The 22,259-nt window shown below is 42.8% G+C and overlaps 1 protein-coding gene across 1 annotated transcript in view; it reads right to left on the bottom strand.

The window, feature by feature from the left end:
- Positions 1-22,259, bottom strand: part of LOC126354381 (solute carrier family 22 member 7-like) — a 181,680-nt gene that overhangs the window by 47,638 nt on the left and 111,783 nt on the right. Inside the window, exons 4-6 of the mRNA XM_050003982.1 lie at positions 20,069-20,226; positions 11,584-11,752; positions 5,820-6,041 (exon numbers count right to left, since the gene is read on the bottom strand). Of these exons, the coding sequence (XP_049859939.1) occupies positions 5,820-6,041; positions 11,584-11,752; positions 20,069-20,226 (549 nt within the window). The remainder of the gene's footprint in view (positions 1-5,819; positions 6,042-11,583; positions 11,753-20,068; positions 20,227-22,259) is intronic.

Genomic DNA, 22,259 nt, shown 5'->3' with positions numbered 1-22,259 from the left:
TGGTTCTTAAAAAGTTACGTAACCGCTTACCTCAGGTGTAATGTTGGTTGCCGAGTGGGTAGGCGCAAGGTATACCCGTACCAAAGTATACCTCTCTGATTCATGTTCATGACAATCTTAATTAGTTGAATGTCATGGTGTAACCCTAAGACATCGCTGTATGCGAGGTTCTCGACTCCAAATGTCCAAAGCCATGACGTTCCCTTCCCATCGTGTGCTCCGAAAGTGAGTAAGGTGAACCTGCTCTTACTGACTCGATGATATGAGCCTGGTTTGAAACCCTCGTTGATAAAGCTAATTAATTTAAAGAGATTCATTTCAATTTTACTAATGATTTATTCAATTCACGACCGGTTTTGGGATGTTAAACCCCATCTTCAGATACACAAACTTGCACAGAACGGAGAGGAGGTAAGAAAAATAATAATAAATATGAAATATCTGGAAAAACCATAAGAGCAGGCTAATGAAACATGGTGGTTCACTTATTGTATTTAGTCATGCGTCATATGTGGTCGGAGCAGTGAGTGCAAAGGCTACAAATCACTCCATCTTAGGCAGAACAAAACTGAGATGGCAGAGGAAACGACCAAAAAATTAAGCAGGCGTAATGTAAAATGTGAATCAGTGGACGAAGGAGAAAGAAAGAACAAAAAACTGTTCTCACACTGTCAGCTCTCGAGCAGCTGCACGCTGTGAAACCCGACCACGACTGAGAGGAGGGTCACACTGAAGGTCTGCAGGCGCAGTGCGGACGAGGCCAATGGTGTAGAAGGAAGTAAACTGACGTCGTTATTGTTGAAGATTTGGAAAATCTGGACTGATCCGAGTGCTTGCAATATTTAAAAATATAGTAGACTATGAATGAACTGTAGTAAGCTGTAAAGCTAAATAACTTTCAGAAATGTAACAACATGTAACGTTTTAGGCAAAAAGGCAAAGGTACATAGACAAAACTAACGATCAAGGGATAAGAAACATTAAAAACAGAGACAAAAACTAATGCTAACATAGACCAAACTAAGTAAATCATCATAATACAGTGTGCTTTAACACGAATATATGGTATTTAAGACTTTGTAACATTATTATGCTTAACTTGTGAAATGAGAGAGCAACTCAGACACATCAATGTGTCTGGAATAATGGCTGCAACAATGCCGTTTCTATAGTTGGATAGATCAGCTGGAGAGGTGACAGATACAATGATCTCTTATGAATCCCCAAAGATAAAAATCGCATGGTGTCAGATTGTAATGGTACTTGAATTACGTAACCATTACGGCAGGTCACCTGAACTTCTCGATACCAGTAATATTCTACTGTGTTTCCGTAAAGTAGTTAACATATTTCTGAGACAACATTCAGATTTGTTTCATTATGTTAGAGGTACTTTGACACATCGATATGTTTATGTTGCAATGATATTATTCTTATGTGTATTCTTTCTTCTGTCACTATGATCTTTGTCGCACTTCTAACTCTGATTTTTGGGCGCGTAAGCGATTATCAGTCGTTAGAGAGTCGGACCTTGAGAAAGTCAAGTCTTGGACGTCATTTAGGAAAGACGCATAACGTAGTCAGCTTATAAAATTTGAACTTGGACAGTGAGAACGATGTTTTCAAGTATGTTTTGTATTGTGAAGTGATGTTTTGTGTGTTACGCGATATTGCAACAAAAGCAACAAAAAGGAAGTGTAACTTAAATTCGGAGTGCAGATATTTTTTTTTACATCACCATTGTGCTAACTTTCAAAGGTTTAATCTTCAAGAATGGTTTGTGAAACACATCTATAAAACTTTTGAATATAGCAGAATAAAACCTAGGCCTCTTTGCATCCGAGCTTGTAATCATCACCACCTAGATTTTCGACGATTGAGCCATGATTTTACAAAGAGATCAGCGTGGGAAACACGAAAAGATGAGTGCCTCGTTTTTTCATTATTATATGAAATGACTTTATTAACTGTGCTCTAATGACACCTGCCACGTAATAATTTTGTTGTTGCCCGAAAATGCAGTATTAGCAGCGTGAGAAACACCACAATCATTATTAAATTCTGACCTTTGTTGTGGTAGGGTTGTTAGAACGTGGAGGTCAAGCAAAAGAAGCTCTATTATCTGGCCCCTTGCGTCTAATCCAGCGGTGGGGTGCAAAGTCATTTAACCAATTGCCTACTGAGCTGTGCTAGTGAGGTGCTGCACCATCATCCTGACAAATGAAATTCTATGGTTCAGGTTCTTCCGATTGAGGAAAGAGCCGTAATTCTAGCGCATCATGATAAGAAACACCAGTTACAATTGCTTCACCGAAAAAGAAAGGCCCATAAACTTTCCGCTGGAATATGGTGCAAAAAGAAATTCAGTTTAGGGGAGTCTAGTTGCCACTGAATCATTTCATGGGGTTTTTCTGACCTCCATACATGTACGTTATGTGTGTTCACATTTGCTCTTAGGCGAACGTTGATTCACCACTGAAGACGATACGATCCAGAAAGTCTTCATCGCCGTGCACCAACATTTCGTTTGCAAAGTTAGCATCTAAACGATAGTCTGTAGGCTTTAGAGCTTGTGACAGTTGCAGTCGATAAGAACGTCTGCTTGAAGTCTCCACGTAGTTGTCACTGGAACTGCTAATTCACGACTAGCCTCCTTAACGGATTTCTTGGCACTACACGTGAAAGACTCATTCATTCAGCAAGTTCTTCAGTCGCTCTTGGTCGTCTCGAACTCCTCCTTTGCACACTGGTATACAAACAAAACTGAAATGCTCTTTCATTTGATGTTGTGCCGACACTAGGTCACCACGAGCTGCGACGCCTGTAACTCCCTCGTCGCCTCGTCGGGACTTGCTGTGGAGCGGCGCCGAGAGCGATGCGAGTGTGGCACCGTCTGCTTGCAGCCGGTCCCTGCCGGCCACATCGCGACCTGCCTCGGGATCCAACCGTCCGCCTGCAAGGGTTGACGAGTCGGCTCGTCTTCCTGCAGCACGCCCCTCGCCACATCGCCACTTTAACCTTTTGGTCAGTGCCACTGCCAATGACCTTTTTTATGTTTTTGTGAATGGTTAAGTAAGACTTCCTGCTGGCGTTGGAACCTGTCGGGCGCTGCTGAGAGACTTAGCCGATCTATTTTAGGGGAAGCTGGGTCTGGTTATTGTACCGGTGCTATTTCACGTAAGCAAATTTCTTTTGGTAAGCAGACATGTAGTGTGGGCTGCCTTGTGTATAGAACTTTTGTGGCAGTCTTGTTCATGACTGGAGTATCAAGGTAGTGCATTCTGAAAATCATTTATCCGTGTACTAGTTCGGGTGTTCAACTCATTCAGTCATTGAAATCAGCTGTTTGAAATTGTGTGTTATCAGCATCATTATCATCTTTTGTGTCAAACATCATATTAATTATTTCTCTTATTGGTGATCTTGGGATTTTAAAGTCTTTGCTGTGTTTAAAATTGTAATAAAGGGAAGTTGTTCAAAAGAATGTCACACACACTTCCTCCTAGCTCTTCAGCTCACTAGTTCTGTTACAGATCTATTATTTACTACTGTAAGATGAATGTAATAAATGTTACAAAGCCTTAAAACCAATTAAATGAAATGATCGTATGGCATATTTGGCCGGGAGGCCCCATTCGGGGGAGTTCGGCTGCTGTATCGCAAATCCTTTTTAACTGACGCCACTTCGGTGGCTTGCGAGTCAATGATAATGAAACTGATGATGGACACTCAACACCCAGTCCCCTACCGGGAATAGAACCCGGGCCCCCTGTGTGGTAGGCGGTAACGCTACCTCTACGCTAAGGAGACGAGGGTGAGTCAGATGAAAACCTTAAATTTGTAATAAGAAATCGAAATTTCGCGCCGTTATCGTGTAAGTTGATTAGCGTGCTACAAACAGCGTGCAGAATGGCCTGTAGTTGGCAGCATGGAGCAGATACACACAACCGTCGCAGTATCAGTATAAAGACGGCCGACCCACTTGCGACTTGCACCAGGGAAGAACAGCGTTCTGTTACTCGGTTTTTTCCTGGTGAAGGTGTGAAACCTATTGAAATTCATCGACGAATGAAGGTTCAGTACGGTGATGCATGTTTGTCACAGCAGCAAGTCTACGAATGGAGTACGAAGTTCGCAAATGGTGTGACTGCTGTGGGAGATGCTCCTCGTCCAGGTCAGGCACAACGAGTTGCGACTCCACAGAACATTGCAGCAGTTGAAACCATAGTGAAGAAAAACCGCCGAGTGACACTGAATGATACTGCAGCATGTTTACATATTTCTCATGGGTCAGCACATCACATTGTGCATGAGGGGCTCTAGTTTCACAAAGTGTCTTTAAGATGGGTGCCACGGCAGCGGACTCCTGAAATGAGACAACGACGCGTTGCTTCTTGTGAAGAAATTCTTCGGCGCTTTGAATGAGAAGGTGATGGCTTCCTTGCAAGAATAGTTACTGGGGACGAAACCTGGGTTGACTTCCACCAACCGGAAACGAAGAGACAGAGCAAGGAATTGCGCCATTGGTTCAAAATGGCTCTGAGCACTATGGGACTTAACTTCTGAGTTCAGTCCCCTAGAACTTACAACTACTTAAGCCTAACAAACCTAAGGACATGACACACATCCATGCCCGAGGCAGGATGCGAACTTGCGACAGTAGCGCTCGCGTGGTTCCAGACTGTAGCGCCCAGAACCGCTCGGCCACTCCGGCCGGCAATGGCACCATTCCTCATCACCAAAACCATCAGCAGCGAAGGTTATGCTAACTCTCTTTTGGGACGAAAAAGGCTTCATTTTGGAGCATTACACTTCTAGAGGGACCACTGTCGCGGTGCATTGTACACAGATCTCTTAAAAAAATCATCTGCAGCCTGCAATCAAATCAAAGCGACGTGGATTGCTGTCAGCAGGTGTCCTTTTGCAACAGGACAATGCAAGTCCCCACACTGCCCGTACAGCAGTTGCAACAATCACAGACCTGCATTTTGAGTGTCTTCCTCATCCAACATACTCACCAGACTTTGCCCCCAAATAATTTCCATGTGTTTGGACGACTCAAATTCGTAATGAGAGGAAAGAAGTTCCGGTATCATGAAGAGGTACGCCACGCGGTGCATGAGTGCTTGCTCGGACTACAAAAAGAATATTTTTCTAAAGGAATTTATGCACTTTGTAAGCGCTGGAGCGCTTGTACTGAGCGTGGGGGAGATTATATTGAAAATTGATACAGCTTTATACCACTTCTGCACAATAAATAAATTTTTAAAAATATTTCAGGTTTTCATTTGACTCATCCTCGTATTTATTTTGAAACACGTTTTATGTGTACGATACATTATGGGCTCAAGCGATGTAAAACAGAATATACAAAAACCACCATAAATACAGTGAGTGGACTGAATAACTAAAGCTGATCTCTTTAAATTAACTACGCCTCTCAGTTCTGAATGTCCCATGCAAAATCTTGTGCACTGAGAAGGCATTACACTCGTCCATGATACCTTTCTATTATGATCTCATACTCCACGTTGATAAACTAGCAAATTGCGCTACTTCGCTCCCATCGTTGTCATGGGCACATCTAAACAGGGCCGTTCCAGGCTGTCATTCGATCTCGTCTCCACACGGACCCACACTGCTGCTCTGACACCATACAACTAACTAGCATACGCACACAGCCATTTTTTACTTCAGCAATGTAGGGGATCACGTGATTACCTGATTCCAGTTCTGCGCCATTTACAGTGACAGACCGATGCGGTCTGTCATGGGATTGTCCAGGGAACTCATCAGGGGCACAGCTGATTGTTCCTTACCTGACAATGACGAGTACTGTTGTATTTCTGAAGAGGTTCCAACTAGAGAAAATGCTGAGCAGTCCCCTCCTGTCGTGCTTGCTCCTGGCCACGTTGCGCAGCACCCTCTGAGTGAACGGAGGCACAGCAATGCCGTTGGCGGCCGCGATGCGCTGCACCAGGCTGAGCGCCTCCTCCTGGCGCCCCCTGCACGCCAGCCAGCGCGGCGACTCGGGGAACCACCTGCAACACAGGCGCTGCCTCCAGGACCCCCTCACTGCATAGGACAGGTGTCAGGTGAAAATGAGAATGAGGAGAGGTGTACTGTAGGGCCTGGCTGTGGCAGCGTGATATAGTTCCTGCCCTTCTAGTTGAAGATCTTATCCCTGATCGAAATCGCAATCATTAGCCTTATATGTTCGAGTATAATGTCTTTTCTGGAGACTAGAAATCTACTCTGTAGGAATCAGCATGGGTTTTGAAAAAGACGATCGTGTGAAACCCAGCTCGCGTTATTCGTCCACGAGACTCAGAGGGCCTTAGACACGGGTTCACAGGTAGATGCCGTGTTTCTTCACTTCCGCAAGGCGTTTGACACAGTTCCCCACAGTCGTTTAATGAACAAAGTAAGATCATACGGACTATCAGATCAATTGTGTGATTGGATTGAGGAGTTCCTAGATAACAAAACGCAGCATGTCATTCTCAATGGAGAGAAGTCTTCCAAAGTAAGAGTGATTTCAGGTGTGCCGCAGGGGAGCGTCATAGGACCGTTGCTATTCACAATATACATAAATGACCTGGTGGATGACATCGGAAGTTAACTGAGGCTTTTTTCAGATGATGCTGTGGTGTATCGAGAGGTTACAACAATGGAAAATTGTACTGAAATGTAGGAGGATCTGCAGCGAATTGACGCATGGTGCACGGAATGGCAATTGAATCTAAATGTAGACAAGTGTAATATGATGCGAATACATCATTTAGCTACAAGGTTGCAGGTCAGCAACTGGAAGCAGTTAATTCCATAAATTATCTGGGAGTAGGCATTAGGAGTGATTTAAAATGGAATGATCATATAAAGTTGATCGTCGGTAAAGCAGATGCCAGACTGAGATTCATTGGAAGAATCCTAAGGAAATGCAATCCGACAACAAAGGAAGTAGGTTACAGTACGCTTGTTCGCCCACTGCTTGAATACTGCTCAGCAGTGTGGGATCCGCACCAGATAGGGTTGATAGAAGAGATAGAGAAGATCCAACAGAGAGCAGCGCGATTCCTTACAGGATCATTTAGTAATCGCGAAAGCGTTACGGAGATGATAGATAAACTCCAGTGGAAGACTCTGCAGGAGAGACGCTCAGTAGCTCGGTACGGGCTTTTGTTAAAGTTTCGAGAACATACCTTCACCGAAGAGTCAAGCAGTATATTGCTCCCTCCTACGTATATCTCGCGAAGAGACCATGAGGATAAAATCAGAGAGATTAGAGCCCACACAGAAGGATACCGACAATCCTTCTTTTCACGTACAATACGAGACTGGAATAGAAGGGAGAAACGATAGTGGTACTCAGGGTACCCTCCGCCACACACCATCAGGTGGCTTGCGGAGTATCGATGTAGATGTAGATGTAGATATATTTTCAGAATTTTCTGTTACCTTTGTCTTCTGGGGAGCGATGTGGTAATGCCACATCCATCACTAACTTTACAGACCCGATAAGCTTTGCAAAATGAGTTATAACTGCCATGTGTATTTGCAGACTGCAGCACCGGATGAAAATTTGTACTGGGTTTTCTGCTGACTAGTCAGATGCGCTAACCCTGACACAGAGGCTTTACACAGCTGCACGAACTACCCTAGCATGCCTCCTTCCTCAATCCAAATTCCCATTCACACCTCAGCCCATCTGGTAATCGCCCTGAACCGGAACAGGATTGCAGAGGCTCTCCAAATGGGAATTTGGATTGTGGGGGCAGACACGCTACTGTAGTGTCCATATGGTTACGCAAAGTCATTGTGCCAGAGTGGTGTAGTGGTTAGCGCATCCGCCTACGGAACAGGAGGGCCGAGTTCGAATCCCGATCTTGGCACAAATTTTCTTTCGTTGCTTCAGTCTGCAAATATACATCATAGATATTTCAAACTTGGAACAGTCGGTGGAACAAAATCATTTTGTTTGTATTATAAATGATTTCTTCAAAATTTTGACCGAGAACTCCTGCCTTAGGGATATCTGACTAAACTGGGAGTAGGACGGTCTACCACAGTTGATGTGCATAAGAAGTTACCCCAAGTAATATGATTTTCTTGCACATGTCCGTCTTGCTGGGTTCCAATATAACTAACAGGACTATGATAAAAAAAACAAATCTGTCCTCCGGAAGTTGCTTTAAATACTAATTATAATTTTAGTTCAAAGAATCAAACCACAAAACCTCTTCTCAGAGCAATCTCAAGTGAAGGTTGGTCGTTTGCTTTTGCCCTCGTAATATCTTTGCGAAATTATAAATCGTACGAAAAATGTTAGCAGTTATGTTCCTAAAGTTAATTTAAACCTTTTTTAAATTTATATAGTAACAATGGTTAGCGATCCTGTCCACAGTTTAACTGTCTCTGGTTTAAAATAAAATTGTAGTTCATGTATCTCCCTTTGAATACCACAAATTTTGTGCAAAATTTAAATATTCTCTACTTGTGGATTTCTGTAACGTGTTCGACTCCTATGCAAAATACGATCAAATAAACTATCTTCGCAGGCATGTGGCCGAAGAAATTGACATCACTAAACAGCTATCTCGGGACACGATCACCCGATCACAGTTGTAGTTTGCCTATCTAACGGCTGCCAGGGGCAACGATAAATTGATTTTCAATACCTCATGTAATTACTGACCAAATTGTGCGCCTCCGGTAGCTGAGTGGTCAGAGAATGTCAGAATGTCAATCCTAAGGGTCCGGGTTCGATTCCCGGTTGGGTCGGAGATTTTCTCCGCTTAAGGACTGGGTGTCGTGTTGTCCTAATCATAATCATTACATCCCCATCGACGAGCAAGTCGCCGAAGTGGCGTCAACTCGAAAGACCTGCACCCGGCGAGCGGTCTGCACGACGGGAGGCCCTAGCCACACGACATTTTATTTTTTACTGACCATCTGGAATGGAAAGAGAGTGGGCAACATTGGGGTACACAGACTGTGTGTCCCATGGGTGAGTTCTGGGAGCAGGCCTCTGGCCTGAGAGACTCCTAGAAGAGGGGTCCTGGGAGGAGCCCTATCACCAGCAGGCACTGAAGAAGGGGGACTCTCCTTTGGCTGGGCAGGGTGAACTGCACCCAGAGCAGAGGACACTGGAGCCACAGTTGACGGGGAGAGAGGAGGAGGGGATGGGTCTGGGATAAGGAAGAGTGAGGATGGGGAATCGGAGAAAGGGAAAAGGATATAACAGAGGCAAAGATAAGAGTCATCGACACAGGGTGATGTCGATCATATTTCTGATGAGCCTCAGTGTAAGATAAATGTATCTTCTTTTCCTTCTTATAAACTGGGCAATCTGATAACCATGGGGAGTGATAGTCATGGCAATTAAAATACACGGGCGGCAGAACATATGGGCACCCCTCATGTAGTGGGTGGCCACATTCGCCGCATAGGTGGTCAGCCATACATTGGGAAGACGTCCTCAAAACGCAGGCATCGAAAACATCTCATGGGTGGAGGGACATTTGGCTTCACATCACACTGGTAACACATAACCTCAACCTTTCCCAAGAGGGCATATCCCCCAAATGCCAGAATTAAGGCGGCAGTGTTGGCCCAACTGCCTTGATGACCTTTCTGAAAGCGCCAAAGAAAATGAACGCACTGTCATTCCAGATTGGCTGGAGCTTGAAGGTGAAGTATGTCTCCTTGTAGGGGAAATGGACACCGAGACGTCGCCAAGAAGCGTGGAGGGCTGCAGATTGGGTGACAGAAGAACTTTTTATCGAGAGTTAACTCGATCGTATCTAACTGAGAAACTTCACTGGACCAAACTTGTCTCCGACGTTTTCTACAAAAAATGATGGGTGAATGTGTCCCCACACGTCCTAGTACAGATGAGGTAGCAGGAAAGTGTTTCACCCCATGCCAGTGTCCTGGCACTTCCCATGATGTAAGCAGGGAAGGGATGGCTTAAGGGTCATAAGAAGCATCATGAAGTGATCCATTAGCAACCAGAGAGATGGTCTTAGAAGAATGGCGAGCTTTTTGGAACTTGATAGTTTCATATGCAAAGCATCTGCCCTGAGGTGTTCCAAGGCTTTAGAATAACAAGCAACCACTCCTAGACATACATGGGGATGCAGCAGTTCGGGTATCAGAAGTATGATGCCAGTATTGTCAGGGTGCTCAGCCAGGTAGGTACCTAACAGCCTCACCACACAGACTGGCTGCAAGTGCTGATGACCTAGCAGGGCGGAGGGTGCTTCAGCAGGAAGGAATAGGAGAAGGAATGGGGGAGAGGAATCCACACCATACATGCTAGGAAGAGAGTTCTGCCCAAATGGCTTACACTATGGAGAGAAAATTTGTAAGCGGAGGTCAAACTCCAAAGGGGAGCCAAAAATGTCAAAAAGGATCAAAAAGAAAAAGAGGAACAAAACTGCAAGGAATGCAGGAAACCAGATGGTTAGCCAGGTCAGCGTAAGTAAGGACACTGAGGGGAAGGAGAGGGCAGCAGGAAAGGAGTAAAGATGGGGAAGCAGGGGGTGGGGAAGGAAATACAGCCTGGGAAGGGAGAATGGGCTGTAATAGATCGGGGCCCCATGTGCGCCATACACGAACTCACGGAAGAATCATGAGGGGCTCAGGGGTTAACTGGATGTTGGTACCTACCAGCAACGCATCCATTCTGCGGGGAGTTGGAAGAGAAAACATCTAAGAAACGATTTTGGTCTCACGAGCAGCTACGGAAATGCAGGTCCATTTAGACATTGCCCACATGTCTAAATAAACATTATGCAACTGGGGTACAACAAGTTCCCCAGAGGTTGCCTACTAATGACTGTCCTCCTCAACAGCCATGCATCTCATCAGTGTTTAACGCAACTTGAGATTAAGGTTTTTTTAATATATGGACTCCGTGAGAAAATTCGTAAATATTTGCGGCACTTTGTGCTGCTCCCACATACTCGTGGTAAATGATGGACGTTCTACAACACATCTCCCAAGATAATGGCAGGCACATTCAGTATACCGCGCTTCACGAAGTTGCCTACCTCACCTTTTCAAACGGCTATCTCCTCTTTTCTGAAAAGAACTTCCACATTATATTTATTTCGTCACTATTAGTTTCTGGGTCGAAGCTCAATATTCAAGGGCTTAAACTCTAGGCCATGTGAGCTGTCATCGTACTACCTGGCATCACTACTAACCAACGTTCAGACAAAGTATCTTTGTCATTTGTAAACGTTACAGCATTAACGATAAATATCAGGTCTGGGTAAACAATGGAACGTTCAACTCGCAGTGATTTGTGAATATTTCTCTTTGGAAAAACTGAATAATCCCTTAATAGTACCTTACTCAAGCACCGCACTTCAAAGGTAGCGTGTAATTGATAAATGACCACAACCAAGTAGACATAGTAACTCTTACGAGAATTGATATATTTGAAAAGGAAGTGTTGGTGTTAGTAGTAGTACCAGTTCATTCTATGAATGTAGCGCTCCCGCTGAAAACAGACATATTTCTTAATGAGGAAAAAGATAATACAGTCATTTCTGTTTAACATTTAGTTCATATCACCTGAAAAATGAAAACAATGCAAGACAACATAATGCAGCAAAGAGGAAGAGAAAATTCCAATAGGGCATGATCCACGCCACCAAACCAGCCGCCATCATTCCAGCTCCGGCACAAAGGCACGCCATGGCGCTGATAGTCGTACGGTGCTTGATGGTTGTCAGTTCGAGTCCTGAAAACAGAAAAAAATGACCCACATAAATACTCGTGCATTGAAAATGTATTAAACAAAACGCTTACTTTCGAGACCCCTCCGGTTGCTATGCAAATTAGTACTCGAGAAATCGAACTATAATCCTAACATTAGAGCAAAGTGTCTAAAGTACAACAAAGTTGTCTAAAGTACAACCGTATTCGAAGGAGTGAGCGTTGTTACCTCAAGTGCAGTCAGGAATGTTTAAATAATAGTTTTAAAGGATTAAAATGTTTAGCAATTCAGTTATTTTGTATACAAAACTAACCACTAAATGTTATTAAAATTGATATGTAATTAAAGGGAGTAATGACTAAGGTAATAGCTCTTACGTCAATTAGGGGATTTACGGTTAGACTAAGACGCGATGAAATCCCGGCTTTTCAGGAGGCTTTCTTTGAGAGTCTTTCTTTAACTGTCTTGGTGGGAAGTTGCTTGTGTGAACACTTGTAAGCCTTTGAAAACTTTGTAAAAATGCTACTTTTGGAATCAACATTTACATATCAGTTATTCATCATTGGATCAACTTCCGAAGTATTTAAAAGTCTGTATTTCAACGAAAAAAGAGACATCAATATGCGTCTTATGGATGTTGACTGGCTACCGGTACAAGGAATTTAGCAGGTTATGTGGGTTGCAAATTGTTGTATGGCGCCAAATATTTAAATGATTCAGCTGTGTGAAATTACGTAGCATTACCAACAGCAGCAAATTAACTGCTCACTGAAGCAATTACCGACTTGAATATTTTTATTACATGTGTCGTGCAATCTATGGACATGTTCTCAGTAGGCCATTAAGCAAAGTTTTCGTTTTGTGGAGCCAATTGATATTTTGTTCAGTGAATATGGTGTTGCGTATTTCATTGCGTAAGGAGTAAGTGCAACCCAACCCTGTGTTCTATGCGCCTAAAATTTGTTTCCGTATTCAAGAGTTATAACGGAAAGCTGATATAATTTTAAATGAATATGTTAGAAAATCTGAAATGCAACGGAATCAACTAAATATTAATTCAGCTTAATGTAGAAAATATACCAATTGGCTAAGGAATACACAACGAAGCAGACTTCCAAAGGTAAAACGCCAAATTACTTATTAAGCAGTATAAGCACTGTGGTGACTGTAGATCAGTGAAAACATTGTTTTTAATGTGTTTGACGAAATTAATGTTATTAAATAACATCAGTACAGTTTTAACATCATGTTCAGTTGAATATTGTCTTTCACATATTTACGTTACAGTGAAAAATTGCTCCACATTTCCATGTATAAGAAGTAAGTATTTCATACACTTATAACTAAAACACCATCCACCAGAATGCGCATCGTGCCACCTGCATAGTGCAGGTTAAGCATATAATTAATTACTGAATATTAATTATTTACATATTGTTCAATCTAAAGTTAACATATTCAGTGATTTTAAATGCAACCAGGCCCAAGTATTTATGCTCTTGTGTTCCATTTTTTGTGTTAGCGTTCCACCAACAGTCATCTCGACGTTGTGAAGTACTTATCAGCACGATTATTATCTCCCTTCTCTTCACATTAAAATTCTAATTAAATATTTGATGTGTGGTAGCTTGTTTGAAGTAATGTTTTGGAAGTCCATCGTATACAAACAAATACAGAGCAGCTACTGTATGCGATTGGTACCATTTGAGATTCGGATGCCTCATGGTCAAATGGCAGTTATTACTCATTTGGAAGTGACTCATTAACTGAAGCGAGACACGATCATCGCCCACTGCTCTGGAGTCCAGCAAAGACAAGATCTGTAGTCGTAAAATGAAAAACGACTTTGTTTCGGATCTGGTGACAGAAGATTGAAAAAATGGAGTCGTAATTATTGAAGTAGATATGTTTGAAAATCGATGGGATCAAGAACTATAGTACTATCAAATGGTATCTTCCACAACAGAAGCTGGTAACAACGTAATGGCAAGACATAGCTGACTAACAGTAAGATAGTTAAGTGACCTTGTAAAGTTCTACTGTCAGTGCTGTGAATAATTAATTAAACACATATCCTGCTGACTGCTACGGTCGCAGGTTCGAATCCTGCCTCGGGCATGGATGTGTGTGATGTCCTTAGGTTAGTTAGGTTTAAGTAGTTCTACGTTCTAGGGGACTGATGACCACAGATGTTAAGTACCATAGTGCTCAGAGCCATTTGAACCATTTTAACATATCCTGTTACTAAACTTCACGTTACTTATGGTTAACGTCACAGCATATAATGCCATAGAAAACATTACTCCTCGGTGAGGTAGCCTACCAGTCTCCGATCACTGACATGGTGTTCCATGCATCATGGTAAGCCTGATTTGCCATAACCGATCCAAGATATCTGAACCAGGTTTTCGACAAGCACAGCACTCACACAGAACGATGAACTTTTGTCACCAAGATTTCGAGAGATCTTTAAATGGGAGAATGCAGTGATATTACGCTGTGTAAGAAGTTACTAGTTTTAAATGAAACTTGTAGGTAATTGTGGCTACGTAGGGGTGACAACAACTCATACGCAAAATGACTGTGCTCACTGTGCTCGAGAAAACCGGGGCCACACAATGGTGATAGCCACACTGGGCAGGACGACGTCACCCCACCAAGGCAAAACCCATGTTTCGAGCTAAGTCGCTGGGGAATGGGTAATATTAAAATAAATGCACCTCTGAGCTGTATAAATACCTGTGAATTTTGAGACAGGTTCATTTAGTGTCCAGCAGCACCACCACGATGCCTCAGCCGCAACTGGGCACCGCCAACTGCAGCCATGGGTTTGAGACCAGGTCGGGCCACCGATCTCCTGCTCCGAGTCTCCTGGTGAGTCTTGGTGCCACAGCACTGTCTACTTGCCGTCTATGCCTGCCATCACCAGACACCTGCTCCAGGGGTCGTGTACTTTGCACGGCAGTCTTTTCTCGCCTCTGTGGTAAACGTAAGCCCAACCTGAGTCGGCAGTTGTGGCCATTCTACAATGGCAAACCGTCGTAAGAGAAGGAGAGCGCACTGATGTCAGGGCCTTGGCCCACTGTCAGACTGCCAGCTGTTGCTCATCCTGATGTCAGCAACACGGGATACCTATGCTTTGTGACGTCCCGTCTCCCCTTTTGCTGTCGCTGTTGATGTTGAGCCGCTACTGCTACAGCTCGGTCGGTGGAATGCAGACGCGACGCGCAGTGAAGGTTGTCTCCGTCGGATACTGTGGAACAGCACCTGAAATTCTCTAAAGAAAATTGTTCCTCGCGTAATGTATGAAAGTCCGTTTGCTAGTCCGCACACTCTTATAAGCGATGCCAACTGCTAGTTTTAATTGTCTGTTATGGTTTTATGATAATTTGGTATGCCTTGTTAATACAACCACAGGTGCAAACACAACCGGCCAAAGACACTGCTAGCTAGGGCATAGCCACCTATGGTAAACTAACACACGCAAACAGCGACAAACGTCGGTAAGCCCCTGCATGTCAGCAACACTGACTGGCAACCACCAGCTGCTACCAGAGCCGACCAACAGGCCACAGCAGGGACACCGACGAGCTCGCCCACAGGCGCACAAACAAGCTGCCAACATTCCCTCACACTGTGCTTCCGGTATATGACCTATCGGACACAAGATCGATAACAAATCTAACTGTAGCAGGTTGCTGACGTTGAACGAGGACTCCGTACCAGCACCCAGCGCCAGCCGCCGAGCAGCACAACGCACAACGCCAAGGTATCGACAAGCATGATACCTACTACTAACAAAGCCTATCCTTGCACAACCTATCGCAGGGAGCAAGACAACCGCTACTGCTCTTACCACCCGACCTAACTATCGCAGAGGTTTTTTTCCCTTGGCTCTTGCCTTGGCACTTTTTTTCCTCTGCCTTAAAACCGCTACCCTTCGTCAGATTTCGACCAATCTATCTGCAGATGAGCGCGTATTAATGGTTAATCTTAACCAGACGTACGCAAACATCGCAGTACCCACATCCTGCGACACCTCACTTTAGTGAATACTAACCCTTATGCAGAGATGGCAGTAGACCTTTTGTGTTGGCCATCATGCCGGTGTGGGCGTGGAGGGGCTCCACCTCTGATAAAAAGCCTTATTAGTTAGTTATTGCAGTATTGAGTGAATCATTCTTCACCAGCGTCGTTTCACACCACTGAAGGGAGAAAAAATTCATTTTCGGTTCCGTATCAGTATTTGTTGTTTCACGTTGCTAGGCAGAATTGTTCACTACGGCACGACGAAAATCCAGAGATAATCTGTAATGCAATCTTGCTTTCGTGCGTCGTGATATTATTCCGGCAAAACATTCCTTTCAATGCTCAATGTTCATCAAGTCACTCTTTCAATTGAAATGTTCACAGTAAATTAATTTTAATTATCAACTATGACATAGTTGAATTAATGATGGAGGAACACGTGAAATTTCCATTACTGACGAACAATTTTATTGTTCCTTCTTAGCAATTAGTTTATAATCATCACACCACACGCACACCGATGGATCATGTCAATTATGATTCTTTTCAGTTCGCTGATCGTGACAATTACGACAACTTCTACAATCGGCGTATTTGTATTATCTTCGTGTGGTCATATTAATGTTTCCTACTCCAGGCTAATCAGGTGTGACAGACTTCGATACTATATTCTTCGTTGTAACTGTTCACTTTGATGAAGGTTGAGTCCAACAATAATATCTCCAATAATTAAAGTTCATTAACTCGTCGTACACTACCAGAATATCACTTCAAGTTCTCAAGTCAGAATAACTGAGAACAAAGTCAGCGTATCTGTATCACACAATCTCGTAGGGTTCCGTTTGTAGTACTATAACAAACGGTGCTCTCTCTCGACTTGATAGCAAGCAAGCTAGCAGGAACTAACATTTCCATGATCGAGCGTTGTAGACGCATTGAATTTCCTTTTCGTCGCGTTTACGACACTCTTTCACAATAAATGTTATCTCTGACCAACATATTACTTTGGACTGAATTTTCGTCGTACTGATTTTCAGTTATTACTAAGATGTTTGATAGCTAATTAAAAATAACCTTACTTTCTTTCTAACTTTATATCACGACAGATTCAGTAATTATTGAAATTGGTGTTCATCAAAACTTTAAGGTGTTTTATTACTGTCAAAGTTGCCGTACCTGTCAGGATAACACTGTTCCCTACTTTAAATTATTATGACATTCTTATTTGGGTTTTCGGGTTTCTTGGGGTGTTACAGCATGCATCCCTTCGACTGAGTGGAAGTCAGTGGTCTGCTAGCCATTACCATCCTGAGTCACTAGAGTGGGTTGTGCCGCGCTAACATTGCTAACAAAGTGTAATAAAATATTTCTCTCGACCACCAGTGCGTCACTGGACCCCACCAGCCCGTCACTCAACCACTCACCCAATCAAGTGCTGTCAGTACTCTGTAGGCGGTTCCTCTTAGCAACATAAGATTTTTTCTTTAATTAGATTGTGATAAATGTGAGGAGCAAGGTTACCATAAAAATCAGTTTTGCCTTAACTGCCACGTAAACGGCCTATTATTGACCACTTTTCGACAAAACATACGGATCAACAGCATGTTATGTCGTCACAATACCACAGTGCAGATTTGTACGCAATGCTCGATAAAATTAAGCAAAGAACCAGTGCAAGAGACGCCGAAATAACTGTAAATTATTTAAAGGTAATTGCTGTGCTGCAACTCTTTGACTTGGAAATGTTATATCTGTAACTTTCTGTGCAGCCTGGGAAATTAGGAAAGTAACTTAAATAGAAAGTAATGTTACGGTATATATGTCAATGTCTTTTTTTCACCAATTGATGCAGATATCTGATATCGCTGCCCATCTTCAGTTGACACTGATACTACCTGTCTTAATTTTGTGGCTATTCACGGCTATTTTCATCCATTGTCGTATATTCTGATTTCGTCTGCAGCCTAGCACTGTGTCATCAGTCTTGTTTATTGCCGTTCACTATCACTCCATACACGTTTTACTTACCTGCTGTATAATATGATTTTTAGTCAACCGCTACCCCTCGCTCATCCCCCCGCCATTCCCACCGAAACGGTGGCACCGTTTAGATACAAAAATAATCACTGATCACTCTCTGCGAAACCTCATCAGTCACTGCAATATCAGGAGCAACACCGTCAAGATCTCCACCAGCACCACCACTACCAGTGGCAGTATCAGCAGTAGCAAAGACAAAGTCACATTCTACATCCAGGAGCAAAAGGTCAATGTAAGTCGTCTACTTTCACTGATTCCCTCCAGTTCCTTAAACTCACTTAACACCTATCACTTATAGAAATGTACAAGAGGCAAGAGATGGAATTAACTCCCATTGCTTGTAATTAATGTCTGCAAAAATAGATTCCCTTATTTTATACCACCGTGACGACAAGTTACATAGTTCTACAGACCAGTGTCTTAAAATAAAAAGTGCCTAAGTTTAATAGTTTACAATTTTTGCCCTGTAAGCAGTAAATCCAGATGCATACTGCTGCTTTTCATTGCACGAAAATCACATTGTAGTACACGGTTACTATCCATCACAGACTATTTTCAGACCAAAATCTCACAAACTCGTACAGATCCATCCCACTCGCCCCTATCCAGCCGTCAGTCCTGTTATAAGGGGAGAGAACTCTGCGACGAGAAAGAAATTTACATACAGGTACGAAAACCAATGAAATATCCAAAATGACTCGTATTTTATCTTCCTTACACGTACGTTTCTCGAATATATTTACGAAATGGGCCATCTTAACGATAAGACACCCTTATCCTACATCCAACTGTAAATTCTTAGTGTGTGTAATCTACAACTGCATCTAATCAAAGTCTGCATGAAATCTCCCCTGTGCCTCACAGTAACTACAATCAAGCGTCTGCTATTCCAACATTCAATAGCCATCCATTTTCAATACCATGAAGCAATTCTTTTTTATGTACCCTCATTGTCCTGCTTGGCCCTGCACTCTTCTTCAGATTAGTTTAGTGTTTGTTCCATAGATCATGAATACGACACTTCGTAATGATGTGGAATGTATCAGGTTAATAAAAGGTATGTATGCAAGATATTACATTACACAAAATATTAAATGCCACTTAATAGTTTTAATTTCTTTATTTTTGGTGGGGGGTGGGGGCTGGGGAAATTAGCCACTTACCTTATCCAAAAATTCATCTACTGAGTAGAAGGAGTTGCCATTAAGAAATTCTTTAATTTCCTTTTAAATGCTATATGGCTATCTGTCAGACTTTTCATGCTATTAGATAAGTGACCAAAGTCTTTTGTGGCAGCATAATTTACTCCCTTTTGAGCCGAAGTTAGACTTAATCTTGAATAGTGAAGGTCATCCTTTCTCCTAGTGTTGTAGCAATGTACACTGCTATTACTTTTGAATTCGTTCGGATTGTTAGTAACAAATTTCATAAGTGAATATGTATATATTGTGAGGCCACAGTGAAGATCTCTACCTCTTTAAATAAGTGTCTGCAGGATGATCTTGGATGAACGGCAGTAATTATTCTGATTACACGCTTTTGTGTAATTAACACTCTTTTACTCAATGATGAGTTACTCCAGAATATGACGCCATACGAAATCAGAGTGTGCAATGAACACTCTTTTACTCAATGATGAGTTACCCCAGAATATGATGCCATACGAAATCAGAGAATGAAAATAGGCATGGTAAGCTAATTAACTGAGATGTATATCGCCAAAATTTGCAATGACCCTAATAGCACAAGTAGCTGAACTCAAACGTTTCATCAGATCTTCAGTTCAACCCCTCATCAATGCATTCACCTAGAAATCAGTTTATTTATGTACTCCGTATCCCAGTTAAACGCCAAAGTCAGTTACTTTCGGAATGAAGTAAGCTCTTTATTCACCTGCCTAAAAATTTTCGCTTAAACTCTACATCCAACCCCACGCCATTATTTTAATCTCACGATGAAGCTACAGCATCATTCCTCTTCAAATAGCATCAACAACCAGAATCCCATTTCCTATCTATAATAACAATCACAGTTCTTCCAAAGCCAAACAGCGTTATCTTCTGCTACTAACACAATCACAACTATTCAGGGCTGGACGGCAACACTGGCTCCCCACTACATTAACACCATCTGTAGCACTAACACCAATTACGTGCTCCACACCACCACCACCACAATCATCAACAATATGCTCGTATAGAGAAAAACAAAGTTGGACGTGGTGATTATTCACTTCATTTAACGTTAGTCTATAACCGTAGAATACTTTACCGACAGACAGTGATGACTCGAACATTGGTCCACTTGCCGCTGCCACCAGAGACTCCCCCACAGCAAACAACATGGGAACAGATGGTGCGAGAATCAGCACAACCCTGCTGATCATGTGGGCTGCCAGGCACAGGAACTGCTGCCAGCGGCGGCCACACCTGCAGCACAAGAATAGACAACAAATGTTGTGTGGACTCCATTCCACTCCTCCCACCAAACTATAATTCTTGGCGTTAGTGGAGATCAAGTCCTGGTCCTTCGAAGGCAGCTACGCAGTCTCGATAGTCAATCAAGGCATCAGTATTTTTGTGCATATTAGGACACTCGGGAGTCTTTAATTATCTACTTATTTCTGCATTTCATTTTTGTTCAACAAGGCACCTTTGAACGACATGAGAAAAAATGTAGTATGCGTAGACCATGTAGACCATATTGAAAATAAACAAACAGAGTGACGAAATACAGTCATTGCTCTGCCAAACTTATGGATAAGATAGATGAAGTAACATAACATATTAACCACTTATATAAAATGAAAGAAAGTGAAGGAGCATGTTTCCGGAGGTGCCCAAGTCGTGCAAAGAAAGCTGGACGTCACATGACATGAGGTCAGTGTGACTGTAGCGCCAAATGCGTCTAGTCCCGCAAGATGAGGTAGTTGGAATATTGAGAACAAACAGTATGTTGCAATCAGTTACAGTGCATTGTGGTGGTGGTGTTCTTCATTACTCATGGCTGAGAGACAACATTTGGATGACTTCATAAGGGGAAGAATCAAGAAACTCTAAGCAGGAAGAACTATGACTAAAGTAGCGCAGGAGTACGGTATTGCTCCCAGCATTGTTTGATGTGCATGGGGAGCCCAAACTACAGAGGAGATAAGGTGGTTGACCACCGCCAATTACAGCAGCAGATAACCACTACATTGTGTAACAAGCAAGAAGGGACCCATACCAACCACTGAATGTTGCTCATGGCGGCTGCAGTGTAACACGTGTTAAGTTCGGCTCGCGAAATTTAGTCGAATTCGAAGGTGTTCTCGCAGGTGGTGTTGTCTAGTACAAGTGGAAATCGTGTAAACAACAGTGTTCTGTGCAGTAGTGCTATTTTTTTCTGTGCTCCGCCAATATCTGCGAGAAAATGGTAAACAGAAGAATCAACAGCAGCGCGTCCAGCAGCGGGGAAGCAGCAGGTGCGGCGGGCCTGCTCCTGGCGGAAGGTGCGGCCGCGGCTCCCGGTATAGCGGAGTTGGTTCGCTCTGAGGTAAACGCTGCGCTTCGCGATAAAAACAATCTCGATCTGATAGCAGGCACCATATCAGATACTGTAACGGCAGCAGTATTGGCCAAAATGCGTGAAACTGTTGAGGCCAATACTGCCGAAATTACAGCACTAAAAAAGTCTGTGTCTGAATACGAGAAAAAGGCACGAGAGTTGGAAGTGAAACTATCTGCCGCCACAGACGAGCTAGAACAGTACCAAAGGCGAAATAGTCTACGACTGTTTGGAGTAGCAGAAAATAAAGAAGAAGACACGGACAACCTGCTTATACAGGTTGCGCGTGAAAAATTAGGCGTCGAAGTGACCAAGGCAGACATTGACAGGAGCCACCGGGTGGGACGAAAACTACCAGGTGCTACCAAACCTCGTCCAATAATTATTAAATTTGTGTCGTACCGAAAAAGGGCTGAGATCTTTACCCAGAAGAAGAAGTTAGCAAGGACAGGGATTACAATAAGGGAAGATCTGACACACGAGCGGCTAAAGATTTTAAACAGTGCCATATCCCATTTCGGTCTTCAGAATGTGTGGACTCAGGATGGCAGAGTAATCATTAAGACTGCAGCTGGAAAGAAGACAGTCACAAACATGACAGAACTAAATAGTATTAAGTGAACCTACTCGAGCCAAAAGTCAAACTTAACACCATTTTCAAATTTTAACAGTCCTATACTCAGATATAGTCTTGTAATTGTATTAACTTTTTAATTATTTGTACCTTCAACTAATTGTTTTTGTAACTTATTAACTTTTCAATTATTTGTACCTTCAACTAATTGTTTTTGTAACTGTATTAACTTTTTACTATTTTTGTGTCTTTAGCTGTAGCCATTGCTTAGTTTTAGTTACTGCTAATACTTTTTTCATTTTCTCAGTTTATTCTCTTCCATTCTGTAATAGTTCTATTGCA

Source organism: Schistocerca gregaria, chromosome 3 (assembly GCF_023897955.1).
Source record: "Schistocerca gregaria isolate iqSchGreg1 chromosome 3, iqSchGreg1.2, whole genome shotgun sequence".
In the NCBI taxonomy this organism is placed as follows: domain Eukaryota; kingdom Metazoa; phylum Arthropoda; class Insecta; order Orthoptera; family Acrididae; genus Schistocerca; species Schistocerca gregaria.
Note: the sequence above shows the minus strand (reverse complement) of the source record. Positions and strands in the feature narration are given on the sequence as shown.